Raw genomic sequence first — 22,295 nt, 5'->3', positions numbered from 1 at the left:
CTTGTCTGCTCCGAAGGTTTTCAGCATGAACTTTGAAGGGCTCAACCCGTCCCTCGCTGACTATGCTGCACCCCTGCACCCGGCGCTGGACCCCGTCCTGGACCCCCACCTCAACCCCAACCTGCTGCCCAACGTGGAGCTGGATCCCGAGGGCGTCCCGCTGGAGGGGATCCCGGTGCCGGAGTCGGTGCACCTCATGGAGGGCATGTACAGCGAGCTGCACACCGCCGTCTCCGAAGTGGGGGTGCCCGTCTCTGTCTCCCACTTTGACCTCCATGAAGAGATGCTGTGGGTGGGGAACCATGGGGTAGGTGCCCGTGGACCATCAGAGCGATGGGACGAGGGGTGATGGCTTCAAACTGGAACAGGGAAAGTTCAGGTTGGAGTTAAGGATGAAGTTCTTCCCTGTGAGGGTGCTGGGACACTGGGATGGGTTGAATGGAGAAGGTTTGGATGCTCCATCCCTGTTCAAGGCCAGGTTGGAGCAACCTGCTCTAGTGGAAGGTGTCCCTGCCCATGGCAGGGGGTTGGAGCTGGAGGAGCTTTATGGTCCCTTCAACCCAACCCATTCTATGAACCTGCCTGAAAGGGGCAAATCCAAGTGGTTTTCCACAGCCCACAGGGGCAGGAACTGTCCCCCCTCCTGGGAGCAAAGCCCCGTGTCCCATCGGAGGGAGTCTCACCACTGTCCCCGGTGGGTTTAGGGCCACGCCACCTCCTTCTTCGGCCCGACACTGGAGAGATATTCCTCCTTCCAAGTGAACAGCAGCGACGACATCCGCCAGATCCAGAGCCTGGAGAACGGCGTCCTCTTCCTCACCAAAACCAACCTGAAGTACATGTCCCGCGGAGGCCTCATCATTTTTGACTACCTGTAAGTGCCTTCTCCGGGTGCCACGAGCTGCCCCTGTGCTGGGGGAGCTGCTCCCAGCCCCTGTGTGGAGGCTGGGGGTGGCAGGAGCGTCCTTTCCCCTCTCTGCAGCATGGATGAGTCCGAGGACATGCACAGCCTGCTGCTGACAGACAGCAGCACGCTGCTCGTCGCTGGGCTGCAGAACCACGTCCTTGAGATAGACCTCAACACCGTCCAGGAGACACAGAAGGTGCTGAGGGCTGCTGCCCAGCAGGGGGAGGTGCTTTGTGCTGGGGCTCAGCCCTGCTCACCCCCTCTTTTGTGCCTCCGTCCCAGTACACCGTGGAGGTTCCCGGTATCACCATCATGAGGCAATCAAACCGCTTCTTCTTCTGCGGGCACACCTCGGGGAAGGTAACTCCAACCCCATCCTGGTGCTCAGCTTCAACGTGGGGGCCCCTGGAGCCGGGGTCCAGCTCTTGCAGCGCTCCAGGAGCTCCCAGCGCCCGCATCCTGCCCTCCCAGGTCTCCCTCCGCGACCTGCGCACCTTTGTGGTGGAGCACGAGTTCGATGCCTACTCGGGCAGCTTGTCCGACTTTGATGTCCACGGGAACCTGCTGGTGACATGTGGCTTCTCCAGCCGGATGAACGGGCTGGCCTGCGACCGCTTCCTCAAGGTGTATGACCTGCGCATGATGAGGGCCACCACCCCGCTGCAGGTCCACATCGACCCCTTCTTCCTCCGCTTCATCCCCACCTACACCTCCCGCCTGGCCATCATCTCCCAGACAGGTAGGGGAAGAGTGGGGTGATGTTCCCCCCATTCCTCACGCTTGGGGGGCAAATCCCAGTGGGAGAGTTGGCTGAACATGGGGTAGAGTTGGCTGAACATGCGGTAGAGTTGGCTGAACATGGGACAGAGTTGACTGAACATGGGGTAGAGTTGACTGAACATGGGGTAGTGTTGGCTGAACATGGGTAGACTTGGCCGAACATGGGGTAGACTTGGCCACCCGGTTCAAATAGCCCCATAAGCAAGAGGGCCACCGTGTGACCGCGTGTCCCCTGGTGCCACGTGGCTCCGTGCTCGCCCCTCACCCAGGTCAGTGCCAGTTCTGTGAGCCCACCGGCCTCGCCAACCCCGCTGACATCTTCCACGTGAACACCGTTGGGCCTCTCATCATGACCTTCGACGTGTCGGCCAGCAAACAGGCGCTGGCCTTCGGGGACTCGGAGGGTTGTGTCCACCTCTGGGCTGACACCCCGGATGTCACCTTCAACGCCTACTCCCGGGAGACCGACTTCGCCCTGCCCTGCATCGTGGACACGCTGCCCCACTTGGACTGGAACCAGGACCTCGTGCCACTGTCACTCATCCCAGTGCCCCTGACCAGTGACACCCTGCTCTCCGACTGGCCTGCTGCCAACGCCGCCCCGGCACCCCGGTAATTCCCACTCTTTCCCATTCAGAATTCCCCTGAACCCTTGGGAGCAGGAGAAGGGGTTGTGTTGCTGCTCCGTGTCGTGGCTGGCACTCCCCTTCCTCTTCGTGTGCCTTGTGAGATGCATGTTGCCCGTGGAGGAGCTTAGCTGCTGAGGTGTGGTGACAGGGCAGGGTATGGCCAAACCTCTATCTTCCCGGTGGGAAGGGATCCTGGCTCCACTCTGCCCCTGTGGAAGCTCTTGGGAGGGTGGTGAGGCCCTGGAAGAGGATCCCCAAAGAAGTGGTGAATGCTCCATCCCTGTTCAAGGCCAGGTTGGAGCAACCTGCTCCAGTGGAAGGTGTCCCTGCCCCTGCAGGGGGTTGGAGCTGGAGGAGCTTTAAGGTCCCTTCATCCCAACCCATTCCATGGTTCTATGATGGGGGAAGCCCTCATGGCCCTGGTGGTCCCTGAGCTGGGGGGTGTGTTGCAGACGAGCCCCTCCGGTGGACCCCGAGATCCTGCGCACCATGAAGAAGGTGGGGTTCATCGGCTACGCCCCCAACCCGAGGACCAAGCTCCGCAACCAGGTACCTCAGGAGGGGACTGGGGGAGCCTGTGCTCAGGGAGGCTGGAGCAAGCCCTGGGTGGAGAGGTCGGAGGCAGCAGCTTCTCTTGAGTAGGGTCAGTGGGTGAGGGCAGGGCTGGAGTCTCCCCTTGGGGCAGAATCCTTCCTCTGTGGGTAACTCAGTCACTACTTTGTGGGTAACTCAGTCACTACTCTGTGGGCAGCTCAGTCCCTGCTCTATGGGTAACTCATTAGCTACTCTGTGGGTAACTCAGTCCCTGCGCTGTAGGTAACTCAGTCTCTGCTCTGTGGATAACTCAGTCTCTGCTCTGTGGGTAATTCAGTCTCTGCTCTGTGGGTAACTCAGTCTCTGCTCTGTGGGTAACTCAGTCCCTGCTCTGTGGGTAACTCAGTCCCTGCTCTGTGGGTAACTCAGTCTCTGCTCTATGGGTAACTCAGTCCCTGCTCTATGGGTAACTCATTAGCTACTCTGTGGGTAACTTGGTCACTGCTCTATGGGTAACTCAGTCACTACTCTATGGGTAAGTCACTCTATAGGTCACTCAGTGACTGCTCTATGGGTAACTCACTCTATGGGTAACTCAATCTATGGGTAACTCAGTGACTGCTCTATGGGTAACTCACTCTCTGGGTAACTCACTCTATGGGTAACTCAATCTATGGGTAACTCACTCTATGGGTAACTCAGTCTACGGGTAACTCAGTCACTACTCTATGGGTAACTCACTCTATGGGTAACTCAGTCTATGGGTAACTCACTCTGTGGGTGGCTCAGTGACTGCTCTGTGGGTAAGTCACTCTCTGGGTCACCCGGTGACTGCTCTGTGGTAAGTCAGCCGCTGGTCCCTGTGTAAGTCACTCTCTGGCTACCTCCCTCGCTGCTCTCTGGATAACTCACTCTGTGGTCAGAGAGGTCTGAGCTCTCCAGTGTGGAGGTTCCTGGCACGTCCCTCGCCCTCGGGAAAGCACTGCTGAGCAGCGCCCTGCCCGCAGCGCCGCTGTAGTTTCCCACCGTGACAAGTCCCTCGGAAGGAGGCCTCGGGCAGGTTGAGGGAGGGCCCCGCTCCTGGCTCATTCCAGGAGGCAGGAAAGCCCACACTGTGCTTCCCTCCGCCTCGGGCTTCAGCCTCCCTTCCCTCCTCTCCCCCCTCACAGATTCCCTATCGCTTGAAAGAGGCGGACAATGAGTTTGACAGCTTCAGCCAAGTCCCCGAGTCCCCCATCGGGCGGGAAGAGGAGCCACATCTCTACATGGTGGCCAAGAAGTACAGGAAGGTGGTGGCTGGGGCAGGGAAGGGGCTGGGTGGGAGTCCCAAGGCTGGGACCCGCCGTGTCCCCATGGGAAGGACCGAATCATCCCCATGGTGTGGGGAGGTGCGTGTTGACCACGTTGTGCCTCTCCTCAGGTCACCATCAAATACTCCAAGCTGGGGCTGGAAGACTTTGACTTCAAGCATTACAACAAGACGTTGTTTGCGGGCCTGGAGCCCCACATCCCCAACGCCTACTGCAACTGCATGATCCAGGTGGGAGATGCCCCCAGCCCTGCCCGGCCCACGGTGCCTCCAGGACCTGCTTTGACTGCTCCCTCCCTGCCAGGTGCTGTATTTCCTGGAGCCGGTGCGGTGCCTGGTCCAGAACCACCTCTGCCAGAAGGAATTCTGCCTGGGCTGTGAGCTGGGCTTGCTCTTCCACATGCTGGACCTGTCCCGAGGAGACCCCTGCCAGGTCCGTGGGGAGGCTCAGCTCGATGACAGAGGAGCAGGCGCCGGGTGGGGGCATGAGGCAGCATGGAAAGCCCTGCTGCTCGCGCTGCCTGACGGGCTGCTCGTGCTCCATCCCCAGGGAAGCAACTTCCTGCGGGCTTTCCGCACCATCCCGGAGGCTTCAGCGCTGGGGCTCATCTTGGCTGACTCGGATGAAGCCACAGGGAAGGTGAACCTGGGGCGGCTCATTCAGAGCTGGAACCGCTTCATCCTCACTCAGTTGCACCAGGAAACCCAGGAGCAGGAGGGACCACAGGCCTATCGGGGCACTGGCACCACGTAAGTCCCGGGGGGGCAGGACCAGGAGTGACCAAACCAGGCTCCCAAAGGGTCCATCCACGGCTCAGGAAGGAGCTTTCTTGCCCTGAGGGAACACGTGGAGCTGCAGCCACCCCTCCACCTCCTGACCCCCTCCTTGCAGAGGGCACTGGGGAAGCCCTTGTGCAGCCCGAGATGTGTGTGGCTGCCGTGCTCCGCTCCGTAGGGATCGCTGGGATCCTGCTGACCCTCGTGCTCTGTTTCTCCAGCACTTTCGGCTCCTCAGGGGACTCGGTCATTGGGCAGCTCTTCAGCTGCGAGATGGAGAACTGCAGCATGTGTCGTTGTGGCAAGGAAACGGTGCGGGTGTCCTCCACGCTGCTCTTCACCCTCTCCTACCCCGAGAGCACCGGTAACACACAGCGGGGGGGGTGTTATCCCTAGGGATGAGCTCTAGGTGATGAGGACGAGCTTGTGCCATGGCCTGGCCTGCGGCAGGGCCGGCAGCTGAGGTCTAGTGGTGGGTTTCCACCCAGGCAAGCTTTTGGTCACAGAAAAGGAGATTTGGGGCTTGACCTTCTGGCTGGTGGTTGGGAGGAAAACCCCTGAGGTTTGCCTGAGCTAAACTGGGGAAGGGTTCGTGTGCTGGGAGGTGACGTGGTTCTTCTCTCCCTTCAGAAAAGCCAGTCAAAGACTATGAGTTTGCCCAAATCCTAAAGCGAAGCATCTGCTTGGAGCAGAACACCCAAGCCTGGTGTGAGAACTGTGAGAAGTACCAGCCCACGGTGAGCACCCCACGGGCTGCGGGACAAGGCTGGCAGCACCCCATGGTTCTCCGTTAGGCAGTGGGGAACGTGCTGGGTGGGTGCTGGAGGTGCAGTTCCCGGCCGCTGTGGGGCATTTCCTGCGCTGGGGGAGCACTGGGGTGCATCTGCAGCTCCCAGAGGGAAGGATCCCTGCTCCCTGCCCCCTGCAGCACCTCCACAACGCAGCCAGGCAGGAGGGAAGAGGCAGCACGTGCCCAACCCGATGCTGAGCTTCTCCGTGGCTTTGGGTGCTTCCTCCTTCCACGTCCTGCTCTCCCTGCAGGTCCAGACGCGGAACATCCGCTGCCTTCCCGACGTCCTGGTCATCAACTGTGAGGTGAACAGCTCCAAGGAGGCCGATTTCTGGAGAACACAGGCTGAGGTGGGGGCTTGTTCTCCTCGCTGGCACCCAGGGGTGGCCAGGCCTGCCCGGGTGCCCCTGCTCTCAGCTCGCTGTCTCTAACAGCCTCTTGCTCTCCACCCTGCTTTGGTCCCAGAGGATGTGTTGGGATGGTGGTCGTGCTTGTAGCATGGACTTGGAAGAGACAAGATCTGCCATGGCCGAGCTGCTGGGACTGAGGCACTCTTTCACTGCCCCAGTGCCCCAGGACCTGGGAGCAGGAGCCCAGCAGACACTTGGGTTTCCCCTCGTTGTCTTTATCCCTGTCACCAGCTCCCAAGTCCCTGTGTTCGCCCCGCTGCTGGCCTGGCTGTCACCCACGTGTCCCCAGCAGCTCCGTGCTGATGCTTGCCTGTGTTTCGTTGCCAGTATGCCTTTCAGAGAGCCGTGATGAAGAGAGGAGGCTTTGACATCACCAAAGGCAAAGAAATCTCTCTTGGAGAGTGGTAGGTGCCTGTTCCTGGGCTGGTAACCCACAGCAGTGGCGCCTTCTGGCTGCTTCTGTGGGGAGCTCGGGGCCATCTCTGTGGCTGTAGCTCCTCTTGGGCTGTGGAACGGTCTCATTGCTGCTCTGAGGCTGTGACCCTGGCTGGGGGGCTCCGCACAGCATTCCCATGGGATACCCTTGTGATCCATGCACTTCTGAGCCCTCATTTCCCTTCCCTTCCCATACTGACCCAGGACCTTGGCCTTTCCCAGCTCCTGCTCCGTGGGGAAGCAGCGCAGCTCTGGCTTCCCTGTCCTGTGGAAGGTTCAGGAACAGGCTGGCTGGGAGCCTGGGTGACTTCCCGTGACTCCTCCAGCTCGGTTTTCCATGCTTCTCTGTGCAGGAAGGAGCTGGGGAACCCTGACACGGCGCATTCGTATCCTTCCGTGGAGGAACTGAAGAACATTTGGATCCCTCACGCCATCAAGATGAGGCTGACCAAGAGCAAGGAGCTGGATGTCTGCAACTGGAGCGAGAACGATGAGGTAAAGGCTGAGGAGCTCCCTCTGGGGCTTCGTGGTCACCTGCACGTGGGGCTGTGGGAGCAGAGCCGCTTCCTGCTGCGTGCGTGTGGGGCAGAAGCCTCAGAGAGACCTCAGGTGAGCATGGAGAGCTCTGGGCTGGTGGTGACGTGGCACGTCGTGTGGGTCTGGTTGTGGGTCTGGTTGTGGGTCTGGAGCTGCCTGGGCTTGACATCAACCATGGGGCTGGTTCCTCTTGCAGCTGAGCCCCACCGAGGACCCCGAGTCGGTCTATGTCTATGATCTGATGGCCACCGTCGTCCACATCCTGGATTCCCGCACCGGGGGCAGCCTGGTGGGACACATCAAAGTGGGAGAGACCTATCACCAAAGGAAGGAGGTGAGGAGCCCTGTGGGGTGGGTGCCACCGGGGGGCCCTGCTTCCCTGTCGCCGGGATTGCTCCGTTCTCGGTTCCGGCCCCGTTCCTGGGTGGCTCAGCCCAAGTGCTGCTGCGGCGCCTCGCAGGGAGGGGAGGGCTGAAGGAACACGCTTCCCACTCTTCCTCAAGCTGGTTCCTCCTGCTCGCAGGCACGGTGCCAGCTTCTCCTGGTACTTCCAGGTAGGGGCTGGGACGTCATCTCCCTTCCTGGGGAAAGGGCTGGTCTGGGCAGTCCTGGTGCGTGCTGGAGATGCCCGAGCCAGGAATTCCCAGTGTGTGTCAAGGCCGCATCCCTGCCTCTTGGCTCTTGCATCTCGGTGGAGTTTTGGCTTGGAGGCAGGCAGGGACCGTGCCTGTCCAGCCGCAGGGCTTCATGTGCACACTGTCACCACCCAGGCCAGCAGGGGTTTCCCCACGGTGTCCCAGGAAGGGCGGGAGTTCCCACATGGCATCGTCACACCCCCCTTTCCCTGGTAACTGGGGAGAGGAGTCATTGCCTTCGCCTGGGGGGGCCCCCCCTAAGGCAGCGCCTCCGCTCTGCCCCCAGGGAGTCACACACCAGCAGTGGTACCTCTTCAACGACTTCCTCATCGAGCCTGTGGACAAGGTGAGTGTGTGTGGGGTGAGACTGTGGCTATGGGGGGGGAGCACCCTGCCCCACACCCTGTCCCTGTCGTCCCCCCCGTCCCTGCAGTGCGAGGCGGTGCAGTTCGACATGAGCTGGAAGGTCCCGGCCATCCTCTACTACGCCCGGAGGAACCTCAACGCCAAATACAACCTCGTCAGTGAGTGCCTGGGGTGGAAGTGGCTGCGTGGGCAGCGCCTCTGCCTCGGGGCTGATCCCCCTTCCCCTTTCCCTTGCAGTCAAGAACCCCATCGAGGCCAGCGTGCTGCTGGCAGAGGCCTCCCTGGCTCGCAAGCAGCGCAAGTGCCACGCCACCTTCATCCCCCTCATGCTGAGCGAGATGCCGCAGGCAGGAGACCTGGTGGGGCTGGACGCTGAGTTTGTCACCTTGAACGAGGTCAGGTCCCCCCCCCCCCCGCGGCAGGACCAGGGTGCAGGGACGCAGAGGGGGGGTGGCACCGAGCTCTCCTCTCACCCGTCGCAGGAGGAGGCCGAGCTGCGCAGCGATGGGACCAAATCCACCATCAAGCCCAGCCAGATGTCGGTGGCCAGGATCACGTGTGTGCGCGGGCAGGGCCCCAACGAGGGGGTCCCCTTCATCGATGACTATATCTCCACACAAGAGCAGGTATGGGGGGGTCCTGCCTGTCCCCCCCCACCCCCCGAGGACATGGACCCGCTCTGCCTCCCGCTGTGGGGTCATGGCGGGGACCCTCCATGGACCCATGGAGGGGCACCCGCTCTAACAACAGCACCCTCCTTGGGATGCTGGCAGGGGATCTGGGGAGGGGGCAGCCCCCCGCAGCCCCGCTCCATGGGCCCTGCTCTCTGTAGGTGGTGGATTACCTGACCCAATACTCGGGGATCAAGCCGGGAGACCTGGATGCCAAGATCTCCTCCAAGCACCTCACCACCCTCAAATCCACCTACTTGAAGCTGCGCTTCCTCATCGACGTGGGGGTCAAATTTGTGGGGCACGGGCTGCAGAAAGACTTTCGTGTCATCAACCTGATGGTGACAGCAGGCACGGGGGGGCTTGGTCTGGGGCTGGGAGGCTGGTGGCAGTGCCGGGGCTCCCACTACCCCACAGTGGTGGCAGCAGGACCCCCTCTGCTCTCCAGGTGCCCAAGGACCAGGTCATCGACACCGTTTACCTGTTCCACATCCCGAGGAAGAGGATGATCTCCCTGCGCTTCCTCGCCTGGTATTTCCTCGGTCAGTGGTTTAGTGTTGGATGCAGGAGCGGGGGCACATCCTGACCCCATCCCTGACCCAGGGCTCTCCCCCCAGACCTGAAGATCCAGGGTGAGACCCACGACAGCATCGAGGACGCGCGCACGGCGCTGCAGCTCTACCGCAAGTACCTGGAGCTGAGCCCGCAGGGGGCTGAGCCCGAGGACTTCCGCAAGGTGCTCAAGGGCCTCTATGAGAAGGGACGGAAACTGGACTGGAAGGTGCCGGAGCCCGACAGCCAGAGCAGCCCCAAGCGTAAGACACCCCCTTTATGCCCCCCCATTGCCCCCCGGTGGCCCCTGCAGCCCCTCATGCCGCTCTCTCTGCCGCAGATGGGGCCGTGTACCCCCCGGTGCTGGCCCTGTGACCGTGCCCCGGCGAGGAGCAGCCCCGAGGGAGGCGGATACACGTGGAACTGGAACCAGCAGCGGGGACGGGGCTGTCCCCTCCCCCGGGGCCCGGTGCCCCGGGACTCCCTTTCCCTGCCGGTACCGGGAATTGCTACCACCGCCCCCCCCAACCCGCCCGCTGGACCGGGCGCCCTCATAAAGCAGCCTCGGACACCCGCGCCGCTGCGTCCTCCTTGGCTCCGGGGTTAGGGACCGGCACCGGGGACACGGCAGGAGGGAACCGGGACCCGAACCGGGGCCGGGGGCGGCGACACGGCGCGATCGCGGCAGCGGCAGCGCCAGCCCGGGGGGCGGAGCCAGGGACAGAGGAGGCGGAGCCAAGGGCCCGGGGGGCGGAGCCAGGGACGGATGAGGCGGAGCCAAGTGCCCGGGGGGCGGAGCCAGGGGCAGAGGGGGCGGAGCTAGACGCCATGGGGGCGGAGCCAGGGGTAGAGGGGGTGGAGTCATCGTAGGCCACGCCCCCAGTGGGGCCGACCGCCACGCGGCCCGGGCCCTGGCAGCGCGGGGCCTTCGGCGCTGCTCCCGGGCTGCCCGCGGCGCTGCCTGCGCCAGGAGGTTCCCGCCGCGGGCCTCGGAGCGGTCTCGGCCGGTCCCACCGGTTCCGCCGCCCCGACCGGCTCGTCCGCCGCCTGCCCCGGGTGGCCTCGCCCCGCGGCGGGGCGGGACGGAGCGGGGGCGCCGGGGCAGGCGGCGCCGCGGGCAGCCCCGGGGCAGTTGCCGTGGCGGGAGAGCGGCCGGCGCGGCGCGGCGCGGGGGGCTCGGCCGGGCCCGCGGCTCCGGGCAGGGCCCTGCGGGGGGGGGCGGGACGCGGCCCGAGGCGCGATCGGGCTCCACGGGGGGCGGCGGACGTGACCCGGTAGGGAACGGGCTCCACGGGGGTCCGGGCGCGACCCTATAGGGCAGGGGCTCCATAGGGCTCTGGGCTGGACCCTATAGGGCAGGGGCTCCATAGGGCTCTGGGCTCGAGCCTGTGTGTGGGGCGCTCCATAGAGGTCTGGGCTCGATCCTATAGGACAGGGGCTCCAGCCTATAGGGGAGGGGGCTCCACAGGGGTCTGGGCTTGACCCTATAGGGCACGGGCTCCATAGGGATCTGGGCTCGATCCTATAGGGGAGGGGGCTCCATAGGGGTCTGGGCGCGATGCTGTAGGGAAGGGGACTCCATAGGGATCTGGGCTCGATCCTATAGGGGAGGGGACTCCATAGGGATCTGGGCTCGATCCTATAGGGGAGGGGGCTCCATAGGGGTCTGGGCGCGATGCTGTAGGGAAGGGGACTCCATAGGAGTCTGGGCTCGACCCTATAGGGGAGGGGGCTCCATAGGGGTCTGGGCTCGAGCCTTTAGTGCAGGGGCCCCTGTGGTGTCCCGGGTACGGACGGGCCCTGCAGGGGCTGGGGATCGGGGAGGGGGACGCCGTGGATGCAGCCCTATAGACAGCGGGGGCTGTAGGGGACAGGGGACACGGAGGCCACGGACCAGCGCTGGAGCTGCCCGTGCCCACAGGTCACCCGTGAGGATGAGGGGCCACATCCTGCCCGTGCTCTGCCTGGGCCTGGCCATGGCTGTGCTGCTGCCCACGGCCTGCGCCCGCCGGAGCCAGGACCTGCACTGCGGAGGTGGGACAGGATGGGTGGGATGGGGTGGGATGGGTTGGGACGGGATGGGATGGATGATGGGGCTGGGACCTGGGCCAGGCAGTGCCATTGACTCCGGCGTCCCCCGCAGCGTGCCGGGCGCTGGTGGACGAGCTGGAGTGGGAGATCGCCCAGGTGGATCCCAGGAAAACCATCCAGATGGGCTCGTTCCGGATCAACCCCGATGGCAGCCAGTCAGTGGTGGAGGTGAGACGTGTCCCGGAGGCTCCAAGCCCCTGTGTCCAACCTGGCCTTGAACTCTGCCAGCGATGGGGCATCCAAACCTTCCCCATCCAACCCATCCCAGTGTCCCACCACCCCCACAGGGAAAAACTTCCTTATCTCCAGCCTGAACTCCCCCTGTTTCAGTTTGAACCCATCACCCCTTGTCCTATCGCTCCATCCCTGATGAAGGTCCCTCCCCAGCATCCTTGTGGCCCCCTTCAGCCCCTGGAAGCTGCTCTGAGCTCTCCACGCAGCTTCTCTTCTCCAGCCCCAATGTTCCCAACCTGGCTCCATCCGGGAGCTGCTGGATCATCCTCATGGCCTCGCTCCAGCAGCTCCATGTCCTGACATTGGGGCCACCACAACAGCGCTGCAGGGGGGGTCCCACAGAGCCGAGCAGCACCTCTGCTGCCCGCAGCACCCCCAGGCCCTCCCCGGGCACGGCTGACCCCTTCCAAAGCCTGATCCCGCTGTCCTCGTGCCGCAGGTTCCCTACGCCCGCTCGGAGGCGCATCTGACGGAGCTGCTGGAGCGGGTGTGCGAGAAGATGAAGGAATACGGGGAGAAAGTGGACCCGGCCACGCACCGCAAGAGCTACGTGCGGGTCCTCTCCCACGACGGGACCAAGATGGATCTCTCCGGGGTCAAAATCGACGGGGACGTGGCTTCCAGCCTCAAGTTTGCGGTGGGTCCGGGGCTGAGCCGCTCCCACCAGCAGCTCCGTGGGGCTGGAGGCTGCTCCGGGGCCCGGCTCTGACCCACAGCACGTCCCGTTGTAGTGCGAGAGCATCGCTGAGGAGTACGAGGACGAGCTCATCGAGTTCCTCTCCCATGAGGCCGACAACGTCAAGGACCGGCTCTGCAGCAAGCGCACGGGTGAGCCGGGCCGGGGTCCCTCCAGCCCCGCCGAGGCCGGTTCTAGCTTCAGGGGCTCCCCAAACCCCCCCAGCTCGCTGGGGGCAGCCCCTCTCTGGCAGCCGGAGCCGCCCGGGGCTGCTTTTGGCTGCTGCAGCTCGTGGCCGGGTGCCCGCCCGCAGCAGCTCCCTTCCCACAGGGCTATTTCCAGCTCACAAACACGAGGGTCAGGGCATGCCCTGCCCTTTGTGCTTCCCCAGGGGCCAATGCTCCCTATCCCGTGAGGGGGAGCCCGTGGTGCTCCGGGGGCTCCCTGCCTCCATCCAACCAGCCCCAGTTGTCATTAACCGCAGTGACCCCCCCGTACATGGCTCATCCCTTCGCTGCAGGGGGACAGGGACAGCCCCCAGGGGTCCCCCCAAGGCTCAGCCACGTCCCTCTGCGAGCTCCCCGCTTTGTCCCCGCAGACCTGTGCGACCACGCGCTCCACATCCCGCACGACGAGCTGTGAGGGGGCACCGGCTGCCCCCGCGGTGGCGCCGGGGGACCGGGACGGCGCCAGGCTCCGGTGGGACGACCCCTACCTCTTGGTCCGCCTCATCCCCACCGGGACGGGCGGATGTCCCAGGGCACACGGCGGCGCCGGGGCCGGTGCAGCCGCCGCAGCCTCCCCCCCCTCTGGTGCTCTTGGCCTATTTATTGTGCCCGTGCGGGGCGGGGGGCACCGCGCCGGGGCCCTGCTCCTGCCGGGACGTTCCAGTGGGACAACTGCCAGCCATGGACCTGCCTCCTGCTGCTGCCGGTGGGCGGCACCGGCACCGGTTTTGGGACCCCCCCTCCTTGCTGCAGGCAATAAAGGGGCTGCGCGGTGCCCGTGCCGCGGGCCCGCCCCAGGGCAGGTCTGGCTCCGGTGTGTGTGGGGCCGGTGGGGCTGGGACACACTGGTGACAACCAGCGGCCATGGGCTGGGTTTGGGGTGGGGATGGCCCCTGATGGGCGCGGGTCAGCCCCTGGCCCCACGTCACCCGGTGCCTTGTGTCACCCATGTTCTGTGTCACCCATTGCCATGTGTCAGCCATGGTCCCGTGTCACCTGATGCCATGTGTCACCCATGTTCCATGTCACCCATTGCCATGTGTCACCTGTTACCATGTCACCTGTGTTCCATGTCACCTGGTGCCATGTGTCGCCCGTTGCCGTGTGTCACCCATGTTCCATGTCACCCGTGTTCTGTGTCACCCATTGCCATGTGTCACCCGTGTTCTGTGTCACCCATTGCCATGTGTCACCCATGTTCTGTGTCACCCATGTTCCGTGTCACCCATTGCCATGTGTCACCCATGTTCCGTATCACCCGTTACCATGTGTCACCCATGGTCCCGTGTGTCACCCGTGCTCCCTGTCACCCGTGTTCCGTGTCACCCGTTGCCGCGTGTCCTTGTGTCACCGTCACCGGGGGCAATGTCCTGGGGTCATGGGGGTCGCTCACCCGCGGCCACGCCCCCTCGCTGACGTCACGCGGAGCCGGAGCAATGGCACCGGGTGACCCCGAGCCCCTGGCGGCTGCCCGCGGGGTGACGTCACGGGCCCCCCCGGTGACCTCATAGCGCGTGGCCCGGTGACGTCGCGTCACGACCGCAGCGGCACCGGGGGGGTTGTGTGTGTGTGACGCGGCGGCGTGACGTCACGGGCTGCGGGCGGTGACGTCACGAGGAAGGGGCGGGGCGACGCCTCACCCCACCTCAAGGCCACGATCAGGCGAACGCAGCGGGCGCCTATAGCCGGGGCCCCCCGGCCCGCGCCGCCTCATTTGCCTAGCCACGCCCCTCGGCCCGCCGAGCGCCCAATGGGGAGCTGCCCTGCCCCAGGAGGGGCGGGGAGAGGGCGGGGCTATGCTAATAACCAGCTAGGCGCCGCGCCCCGCCCCGCCCGCCGCTGAGGACCCCCTCGGCCGCCGCCGCCGCCGCCGCCGCCGCTCGCTCCGGCCCCGCGCCCGCTCCCGGCCCCGCTCCCGGCCCCGCCCTGCCCCGGTGCCGCCATGACGCTCCTCGCCGCCGGCAGCCGGGCGGCCGCGCGCCTCCGCGGCCCCAAGGTGAGCGCGCCCGGCCCGGCCCCGCCGCGCCTTAAACGGGGCGGGGGGGGGGGGGGTAAGACACGGCTACGACACCGGCTCTTAAAGGGGCGACGCGGGGAGGGGGGGGGCGCTGCCGTAACCGGGGCCGCGCGGCGGCCGTTGGCGGGGGAGGGGTCGCGGGGCGCGCGCCGCAGCGGCAGCACGTGGTGGGCACCGGCGCCGCCTCCGCCGTTAACGAATGGGGGGGGGGGCACCGGTAGGACCGGGCGTAGAACCGGGGGGTCTCCCCCCACACCCCGCTTTCGCCGTCCCCACCCGGTGCCTTGGAGAGCGGCAGGGTCAGAGCCGCAACGGGCCGGGGCTGGGCTGGCGGTGAGAACCGGGCGCCGGTGCAGGGCTGGGCCGGCCCCGGTTCCCCCTTCCCCCCCCGCCCCGGCCTTGGCCGCGGCCCCGGCGTTTCGCAACGGCCGCTGCGGTGTCTGTATCGACCGGGCGTTATTTTGGGAGCGGGGCCGGGTCCCGCGTGTTGTGATGCCCCATTTGGCCCTGTTCACCCCCGGTTGGGGGGGGGGGCAGCGGTTTGCGCCCTCATCCCACCCCGCGGCCGCCTTCCTCTTCCTCATCGCTGTTACTCGGTGTCACCACCAAGGTGTGACCTTGAGCCGGCGGCACCTCGCTGACAGCCGGGCCCAGCCCTGGAGCGGTGACACCGGTGCCCGCGGCCGCCTTGACCTTGGGCTTCCCGCTGCCGCCTCCATTGTTCCTGCCCGTGGTGGTGCGGGGGGACGCGGCGCATTCACCGGTGTTGGGGTCCCCCGGGGCCGGTTCTGCCCCCCCCACCCCGTGTCGTGTCCCTCCATTCACATTGTGGTGGCACCGGGGCATGGATGCGGCTCCCGGTGTCTCCGGGTTCCCCGGTGGGTGCTGCCGAGCCCGGGGCTTCCCGCCTGCATCCGGGCGTTCCCGGCGGCCGGAATCCCTGCGGCCACCGCGCGCGGGCGGAGGAACAAAGCTCGGCTTCCCCGGCCCTGCAGCAGGGAAACCGCAGCGGTTCTGGCTTGGCACGGCTCTGCAATGGCACAACCTGCCGGGACCTCACCGGGGCTGCACCCCCCCCCGCTAACACCGGCTCCTGCCTCTGCTCTCCCATAGAACGCACCGTGCGTCCTCTTTGCCGCCCGTCACGCCAGCGCCGCCACGGTAAGAGGAGCCCCCAGTGCTCGCGGTGATGGTGTGTGGCAGCTCAGCTTCCCCCCCCCCCCCATCCCGGTACCGGGCTCACGGCCCCTTCACTGCTCCCCAGAACCTAAAGGATGTCCTGGCCAACATGATCCCCAAGGAGCAGGCGAAGATCAAGAGCTTCAGGCAGCAGCACGGCAGCACGGCCGTCGGCCAGATCACGGTGGACATGGTGAGCCGGGGTTGGGGGGGGGGGATGCGCCGCACCGGGGTCACCGCGCTGTGCCACAACCGGTAACACCGGCTTCCCCCCCCTCTCAGGTGTACGGCGGGATGAGGGGCATGAGGGGGCTGATCTATGAGACCTCGGTTCTGGATCCCGATGAGGTAGGGCCGCATCCTGCCCCGCTGGGTGCCGGTGGCACCGCGGCGGCTCATGCTTGTGCCGCGCTCCCCAGGGCATCCGCTTCCGCGGGTACAGCATCCCCGAGTGCCAGAAGCTGCTGCCCAAAGCTGCGGGGGGCGAGGAGCCGCTGCCCGAGGGGCTCTTCTGGCTGCTGGTGACAGGGGACATCCCCACCCAGGAGCAGGTAATGCACAAGGACACCGGGCAGGGGGGTGCCAGCACCGGCACCACCGGCTCAGCCCCGTTGTCGCCGCCGTAGGTGACTTGGCTGTCGCAGGAGTGGGCCCGTCGCGCGGCGCTGCCGTCCCACGTTGTGACCATGTTGGACAACTTCCCCACCAACCTGCACCCCATGTCCCAGCTGAGCGCCGCCATCACCGCGCTCAACAGCGAGAGCAAGTTCGCCCGCGCCTACGCCGAGGGCATGCACCGCGCCAAGTACTGGGAGGTAGTGGGGTGATGCTGAGCGGGTGCCGGGGGGGGGGGGTTTGGGAGGGGGGGTCCTGGTTTAACTGCTCTGTCTCAGTTTGTCTATGAGGACGCCATGGACCTCATCGCCAAACTGCCCTGCGTGGCCGCGAAGATCTACCGCAACCTGTACCGCGAGGGCAGCAGCATCGGCGCCATCGACCCCAACCTCGACTGGTCCCACAACTTCACCAACATGCTGGGCTACACCGAGCCCCAGTTCGTCGAGCTCATGCGGCTCTACCTCACCATCCACAGGTGTGGGGCCGGGAGGAGCGCGCGCTATGGGGCTACGGGCAGCCCTGCAGAACCGGGGTGGGATCGTTGTGGCCTCGCTCAGTGGCCATTGGGGGGTGTCCCTGTGGCTGGGGGGGGGACAGGGGAGACCTGATGCTCCCTCCTCACCCCTGCAGCGACCACGAGGGGGGAAACGTGAGCGCCCACACCAGCCACTTGGTCGGCAGCGCCTTGTCTGACCCATACCTCGCCTTCGCTGCCGCTATGAACGGGCTGGCCGGGCCCCTGCACGGCCTCGCCAACCAGGTGAGCGCTTCCCGTGTCCGTCTGTCCGTCCCTTTGTCCGTGTGTCGCTGTCCTGACCCCCCCCCACCCCGTTCCACCGGCCGTGCCCGCAGGAGGTGCTGCTCTGGCTGACGGACCTGCAGAAGGAGCTGGGCAAGGAGGTGTCAGATGAGAAGCTGAGAGAGTTCATCTGGAACACGCTCAACTCGGGCAGGGTGAGTCCAGCACCACGGGGTGTGCTCAGCGGCAGGACATGGAGCTGCTGGAGCGAGGCCACGAGGATGATCCAGCAGCTCCCATCCATATGGAGCCAGGTTGGGAACATTGGGGCTGGAGAAGAGAAGCTGCGTGGAGACCTCAGAGCAGCTTCCAGGGTCTGAAGGGGGCTACAAGGATGCTGGAGAGGGACCTTCATCAGGGGCTGGAGCGATAGGACAAGGGGTGATGGGTTCAAACTGGAAAAGGGGAAGCTCAGGTTGGAGATAAGGAAGAAGCTCTTCCCTGTGAGGGTGCTGGGACACTGGAACGGGTTGAAGGGAGAAAGTTTGGATGCTCCATCCCTGGCAGTGCTCAAGGCCAGGTTGGACACAGGGGCTTGGAGCAACCTGCTCTAGTGGAAGGTCCCTTCATCCCACCCCGCTCATGGCTCCGTGGCCGTGTCCGTGCAGGTGGTGCCGGGCTACGGGCACGCGGTGCTGCGCAAGACGGACCCGCGCTACACGTGCCAGCGGGAGTTCGCCCTCAAGCACCTCCCCAAGGACCCCTTGTTCAAGCTGGTGGCTCAGCTCTACAAGATCGTCCCCAACGTGCTGCTGGAGCAGGGCAAGGCCAAGAACCCTTGGCCCAACGTGGATGCCCACAGCGGGGTCCTGCTGCAGGTGAGCCCCTGGGGGTGGCGGGGGGCTCCGGCTGCCCCATCGCCCGCTCCGCCGCGCCCTGACCCCCGTCTCTCCCCGTGCAGTACTATGGGATGAAGGAGATGAAGTACTATACGGTGCTCTTCGGGGTCTCCCGGGCTCTGGGCGTCCTCTCGCAGCTCATCTGGAGCCGGGCGTTGGGCTTCCCCTTGGAGAGACCCAAGTCCATGAGCACCAAGGGCCTCATGCAGCTCGTGGGCTACAAATCCGGGTAGAGAAGGGACGGGGCCGCGGCTCCACAGGGAACGATGCGCTGCCGGGACGGGCCCCGGACGGACTCAGCACTGAACCCCCCCACCGGGCACCGGCCGTGGGTCCCCCCCCGCTCCTGTCCCCTCTGGATGGGGGGGGCAGAGGCAGCGCCCCCCCAGCAGCACCGCACACACTGGGACCCCCCCACCCCGGCTCCCGCTGCTGTGCTGGGGGGGGGGGGGTGGTGACACCAGCATTGGGGTGTCCCCCCCTCATTGAGAGGGTTCAGTCCAGACTCTGTCCCGGCCCCCCCCCGGGGGCAGCAGAACGAATGTCTCAGCCCCCCCCCCCATGCAGGGACTTGATACACTCCTCCCCGGCTGCACCCTGTGTTTGTGTGACCCCCCTGCCTTGAACACTGTGTCCGATGTGTCCCCCCCCGGCAGCCGGAGCTGGGCCCCCCCCTCATCCCCACGCCTGGCCCCTCGCAGGGATCGGCCACTTCTGTACAAACAACGAGAAAATGCAAAATAAATGTTTTTATTAACAAAATCAGAGCCCCCCCTCTGCGATTTGGGGGGGGGGGGGGGCAGGACATAGTGCCCCCCTCCCCCCCCCCCATCCCCGGGTGCCACCCGGCCCCACAGCGAGCGCTGGGTGCAGGTAGGAGCCTGGTTTGGGGTCAGGTCCGTCCCCCCCCCCCCCATCTCCCAAATGAGGACCAAGAGGCTGCTCACCCTTGGGATAACTCTTTATTGGCCTGAAAGAGCCCGACCGACGGGGGGGGGGACACCCCCCCAGACCCACCCCCGTGGGGGTGCTGAAGGGAGGGAAAGGTGATGGGGGTGGCGGGGGGGGGGCAGCGTGAGCCCCCTCCCACCCTGTGCGTGTGCCTTGTGCAAACTGTGCGACGTGGGGCCGGGTCCCCCCTGCGCCCATCTCCTGCCCTATGGCTCCTGGAAGGGGAAGGAAGGGTCCCGTCCCTGTCCCTGCCCCAAAAACCCCTTCCAGAGCGAGACACCCCCTCCCCCCCCCCCCAGGAAATAAAAGAAACCAAAAAAGGGGGTAAAAATCAATCAAATCAAGCCCAAAACGAGCTCTTGGGGACTAAAACACTTAAAACCCAAATCGGCTGCAATGAGTCCAGTGCCGGCTCCTGCCCTGGGGCCGGGGGCTCTCGGCACCCCCAAACCCCCCCCCCCCGGGATGGGGGGGATGGAGGTGATGCAGCAGTGCCCATATAAATAGGTGGAGGGGGGGGCCCTGGCGCAGTCTGTGTGGCCGGAGCCGCCCTCACGTCTGATGGACCTCGTGGAACATGAGCTCCCGCGGGATCCGTGTCTCGGGCCCGAAGTTTTTGGCCGCCCGGCGCTCAAAAGCGGCCACCATCTGCTTGACCACCTCGTCGAAGAAGACCGTGGCCAGTTGGGAGTGAAGGAGGGAGCGGAACTCAAAGGAGATCTGAGGAGCAAAAGGGGACGGGGTTGAGCCGTGGGGCAGGCTCCATCTTCCCCCCCCCAGCCCCATCATCATCCCGCCGTACCGAGAAGTCCACGGTGCTGGTGCGGGGGTACCCGGGGATGCCGGGGCTGAAGCGCCAGTTGGTCTCCAAGTGGTTGAAGAGCTTCCCATCGGTGCAAACAGCCTGAGGACGGGGGGAAGAGCGGCTCAAAGTGGGGGGTTCAATGGGGGGGGGGGACACCCCGGGGCCGGGCTCACCTTGACGAGGTGCGGGCGCACGAGGGTGACGCTGGAGGTGTAACGCTCCAGCACGGGCGGGAAGCCCACCTCCAGCTGCGCCCGCAGGTGCCCCGCGCGCCGGCCCACCACCACCGACTTCTTGCACCAGGGCACGAAGTGCTTGTAGTCCTCCACGTTGGCCACCACGTCGTACATCTCCTGCATGGAGTACCTGCGGCGCGCCACGCCGCGGGGGGGGAGGCCGAGGGGTGGGTGTCACCCAACAGAAAGGGGGGGTGACACAAGGTGTCGAAGCCAAGGGGGGGGTGTCAAAGCTGAGGGGTGGGTGTCACCCAACACAAGGGGAGGTGATGCAGGGTGTTGAAGCCAAGGGGTGGGTGTCACCCAGCACAATAGGGGGGTAACACAAGGTGCTGAAGCCAATGGGTGGGTGTTGAGGCCAAGGGGTGGGTGTCACCCAGCGCAAAGGGGGGTGATGCAGGGTGCTGAAGCCAAGGGGTGGGTGTCACCCAACACAAAGTGGGGGTGATGCAGGGTGTCAAAGCCAAGGGGTGGGTGTCGAAGCTGAGGGGCGGGTGTTGAGGCCAAGGGGTGAGTGTCACCCAACAGAAAGGGGGGGGGGTGACACAAGGTGTCAAAGCCAAGGGGTGGGTGTCACCCAGCGCACAGGGGGGGTGATGCAGGGTGCCAAAGCCAAGGGGTGGGTGTCGAAGCTGAGGGGTGGGTGTCATGCAACACAAAGGGGGGGTAACACAAGGTGTTGAGGCCAAGGGGTGGGAGTTGAGGCTGAGGGGTGGGTGTCACCCAGCACAAAGTGGGGGTGATGCAGGGTGTTGAAGCCAAGGGGTGGGTGTCATGCAACACAAAGGGGGGGTGATGCAGGGTGCCAAAGCCAAGGGGTGGGTGTCACCCAACACAAAGGGGGGGTGACACAAGGTGTTGAGGCCGAGGGGTGGGTGTCACCCAGCACACGGGGGGGTGACACGTACCCGATGATGCGCCGCTCCGAGTATTCCTTCCTCCTGGTGGTGAGGTTGAGGAAGCAGCGGACGGGCTGGAGCCGCGGGTCGCACTCGGTGCCGGTCACCAACCGGAGGCCGCACAGGGCTGCGTGTCTGGGTGGGAAACGGGTGTTAACGGGAGCACCGGGAGCCCCTTCCCGGCCCCATCCAAGGGCTGCTCTTGCGCAAGAGGAGGAAACCTGACCTGGGGACAGCTAATCCGGTGCCCCCCCGGTGTCAAAGCACCACGGACCCCGCTCGACCCAGACCTCCTCCGTGTTCCCGGTGGGGAGGGACGACACCTCCGTGGGGGGAGACCAGGACCCAGCTGCGGCGAGAGCACCAGGGTCCTCCCACCGCCTCCTTCAGCATCGCCCCGTCCCCGAGCACCGCTCGGTGGCTGCAGCCCCGGGACCGGGGTTTTGGGGTGCGGGTGCCGGTGTTAACGCTGCCCCCCCACCCCCCGGTGCTGGCCGCCGGGGTGTATTTATAGCCATGGCACCGCTCACCCGCCCAGCGGCTGATGGAGCCGCGGCCGTGCCAGGCTTGGCAGCCCCGGAGCTCCCAGAATAGCCGGTGCCGGGACCCCGGGGACCGCCAACCGCCCCCCCCGGCTCCCGGTGCGGCTCCGACCGTACCCGGTGCGTCTGGACACAGCGCTCCCGGTGGCACCGGCGCTGTTCCAACGGGCTCGAACCGCCCCCCCCCATGTGTGTGTGTCCCCCCCTCTCCCGGTACCGATCGCGCCCCGGGCCCGGTGTGACCCCCCCCTCCGGGCCCCGCTCACCCCGCGGGGGGCCCCGCCGCCGCCCGCAGCCGCTGCCGCGCCCCGAGGCCCTGCACAGCCCCGCGGAGCCGCCGCGCCGCCATCACCGGGGCCCGGAGCCCTCGTACCGGGTGACCCCTCACCCCGCCCGTAACGTCACCGCGTCCGCTCCTTCAGAGCCCGCCCGAGGGCGGTGCGGGGCAGCGCCTCCCGCGCGGGGCACGACGGGAGTTGTAGTCCGCGGGGGGCGATGGGAAGTGTAGTTCTGGGGGTGGGTTTTAGCGCCGCAACCGGGGGCAACCGGGCACCCCCGGTGGGGGACACCCCCCACACACACCCGGTGCCCCCCCCCACCTCCATGAGCAGGGCTCGGGGCCGTGGGTCCCTTCTCCCCATGGAAGCACGAGCGGCTCCGTCCCTCCCTCGGTTCACCCCGTTATGGAACCCCCGGCTCACGGCAGGACGCGGGATGGACGCAGCCCCGTGCCCGCGGACGGACCCCGCTGGTGGGACGGGAGCCCCGGGGCCGGGCTCGTACCGCACCGCACCGAGGGGAGCGGCCCCAAGCCCCGGCCCCTGCCTGGTCCCCCGTGGCGCGGGGTGAC

General features: G+C 65.8%; 4 protein-coding genes across 4 annotated transcripts; 3 read left to right on the top strand and 1 right to left on the bottom strand.

Annotated features, from left to right (window-relative positions):
- The first annotated feature begins 25 nt into the window (after window positions 1–25).
- On the top strand, window positions 26–9,908 carry PAN2 (poly(A) specific ribonuclease subunit PAN2). Its single transcript, XM_030510500.1, has 25 exons — window positions 26–307; window positions 705–874; window positions 983–1,103; window positions 1,190–1,267; window positions 1,379–1,646; window positions 1,957–2,299; window positions 2,769–2,865; window positions 4,020–4,139; window positions 4,271–4,390; window positions 4,464–4,592; window positions 4,710–4,909; window positions 5,158–5,300; window positions 5,567–5,673; window positions 5,978–6,076; window positions 6,464–6,540; window positions 6,925–7,066; window positions 7,305–7,442; window positions 8,030–8,089; window positions 8,177–8,267; window positions 8,347–8,504; window positions 8,592–8,735; window positions 8,942–9,121; window positions 9,229–9,322; window positions 9,398–9,595; window positions 9,673–9,908. Exons 1-25 carry the CDS (start codon window positions 26–28, stop codon window positions 9,705–9,707), a joined length of 3,594 nt encoding a protein of 1,197 aa, XP_030366360.1. The 3' UTR covers window positions 9,708–9,908.
- A 314-nt stretch (window positions 9,909–10,222) lies between these two features.
- On the top strand, window positions 10,223–13,362 carry CNPY2 (canopy FGF signaling regulator 2). Its single transcript, XM_030510545.1, has 6 exons — window positions 10,223–10,606; window positions 11,254–11,366; window positions 11,476–11,591; window positions 12,097–12,294; window positions 12,389–12,485; window positions 12,932–13,362. Exons 2-6 carry the CDS (start codon window positions 11,267–11,269, stop codon window positions 12,973–12,975), a joined length of 555 nt encoding a protein of 184 aa, XP_030366405.1. The 5' UTR covers window positions 10,223–10,606; window positions 11,254–11,266; the 3' UTR covers window positions 12,976–13,362.
- A 1,117-nt stretch (window positions 13,363–14,479) lies between these two features.
- Window positions 14,480–18,774, top strand: CS (citrate synthase). The gene is made up of 11 exons (XM_030510532.1): window positions 14,480–14,556; window positions 15,691–15,738; window positions 15,842–15,949; window positions 16,039–16,104; window positions 16,176–16,307; window positions 16,383–16,571; window positions 16,650–16,849; window positions 17,005–17,134; window positions 17,227–17,328; window positions 17,782–17,991; window positions 18,075–18,774. The coding sequence occupies exons 1-11, from the start codon at window positions 14,503–14,505 to the stop codon at window positions 18,243–18,245; spliced, it is 1,410 nt and encodes a 469-aa protein (XP_030366392.1). The 5' UTR covers window positions 14,480–14,502; the 3' UTR covers window positions 18,246–18,774.
- Window positions 18,775–18,959: 185 nt separating this feature from the next.
- On the bottom strand, window positions 18,960–21,913 carry COQ10A (coenzyme Q10A). The gene is made up of 5 exons (XM_030510543.1): window positions 21,712–21,913; window positions 20,913–21,038; window positions 19,942–20,134; window positions 19,766–19,867; window positions 18,960–19,683 (listed from the first exon to the last, which is right to left on the bottom strand). The coding sequence occupies exons 1-5, from the start codon at window positions 21,792–21,794 to the stop codon at window positions 19,516–19,518; spliced, it is 672 nt and encodes a 223-aa protein (XP_030366403.1). The 5' UTR covers window positions 21,795–21,913; the 3' UTR covers window positions 18,960–19,515.
- Window positions 21,914–22,295: the final 382 nt, after the last annotated feature.

Source organism: Strigops habroptila, chromosome 23, assembly GCF_004027225.2.
Source record: "Strigops habroptila isolate Jane chromosome 23, bStrHab1.2.pri, whole genome shotgun sequence".
Taxonomy (NCBI): domain Eukaryota; kingdom Metazoa; phylum Chordata; class Aves; order Psittaciformes; family Psittacidae; genus Strigops; species Strigops habroptila.
The sequence above is the reverse complement of the archived record's forward strand: the minus strand, read 5'-3'. Positions and strand labels throughout refer to the sequence as shown.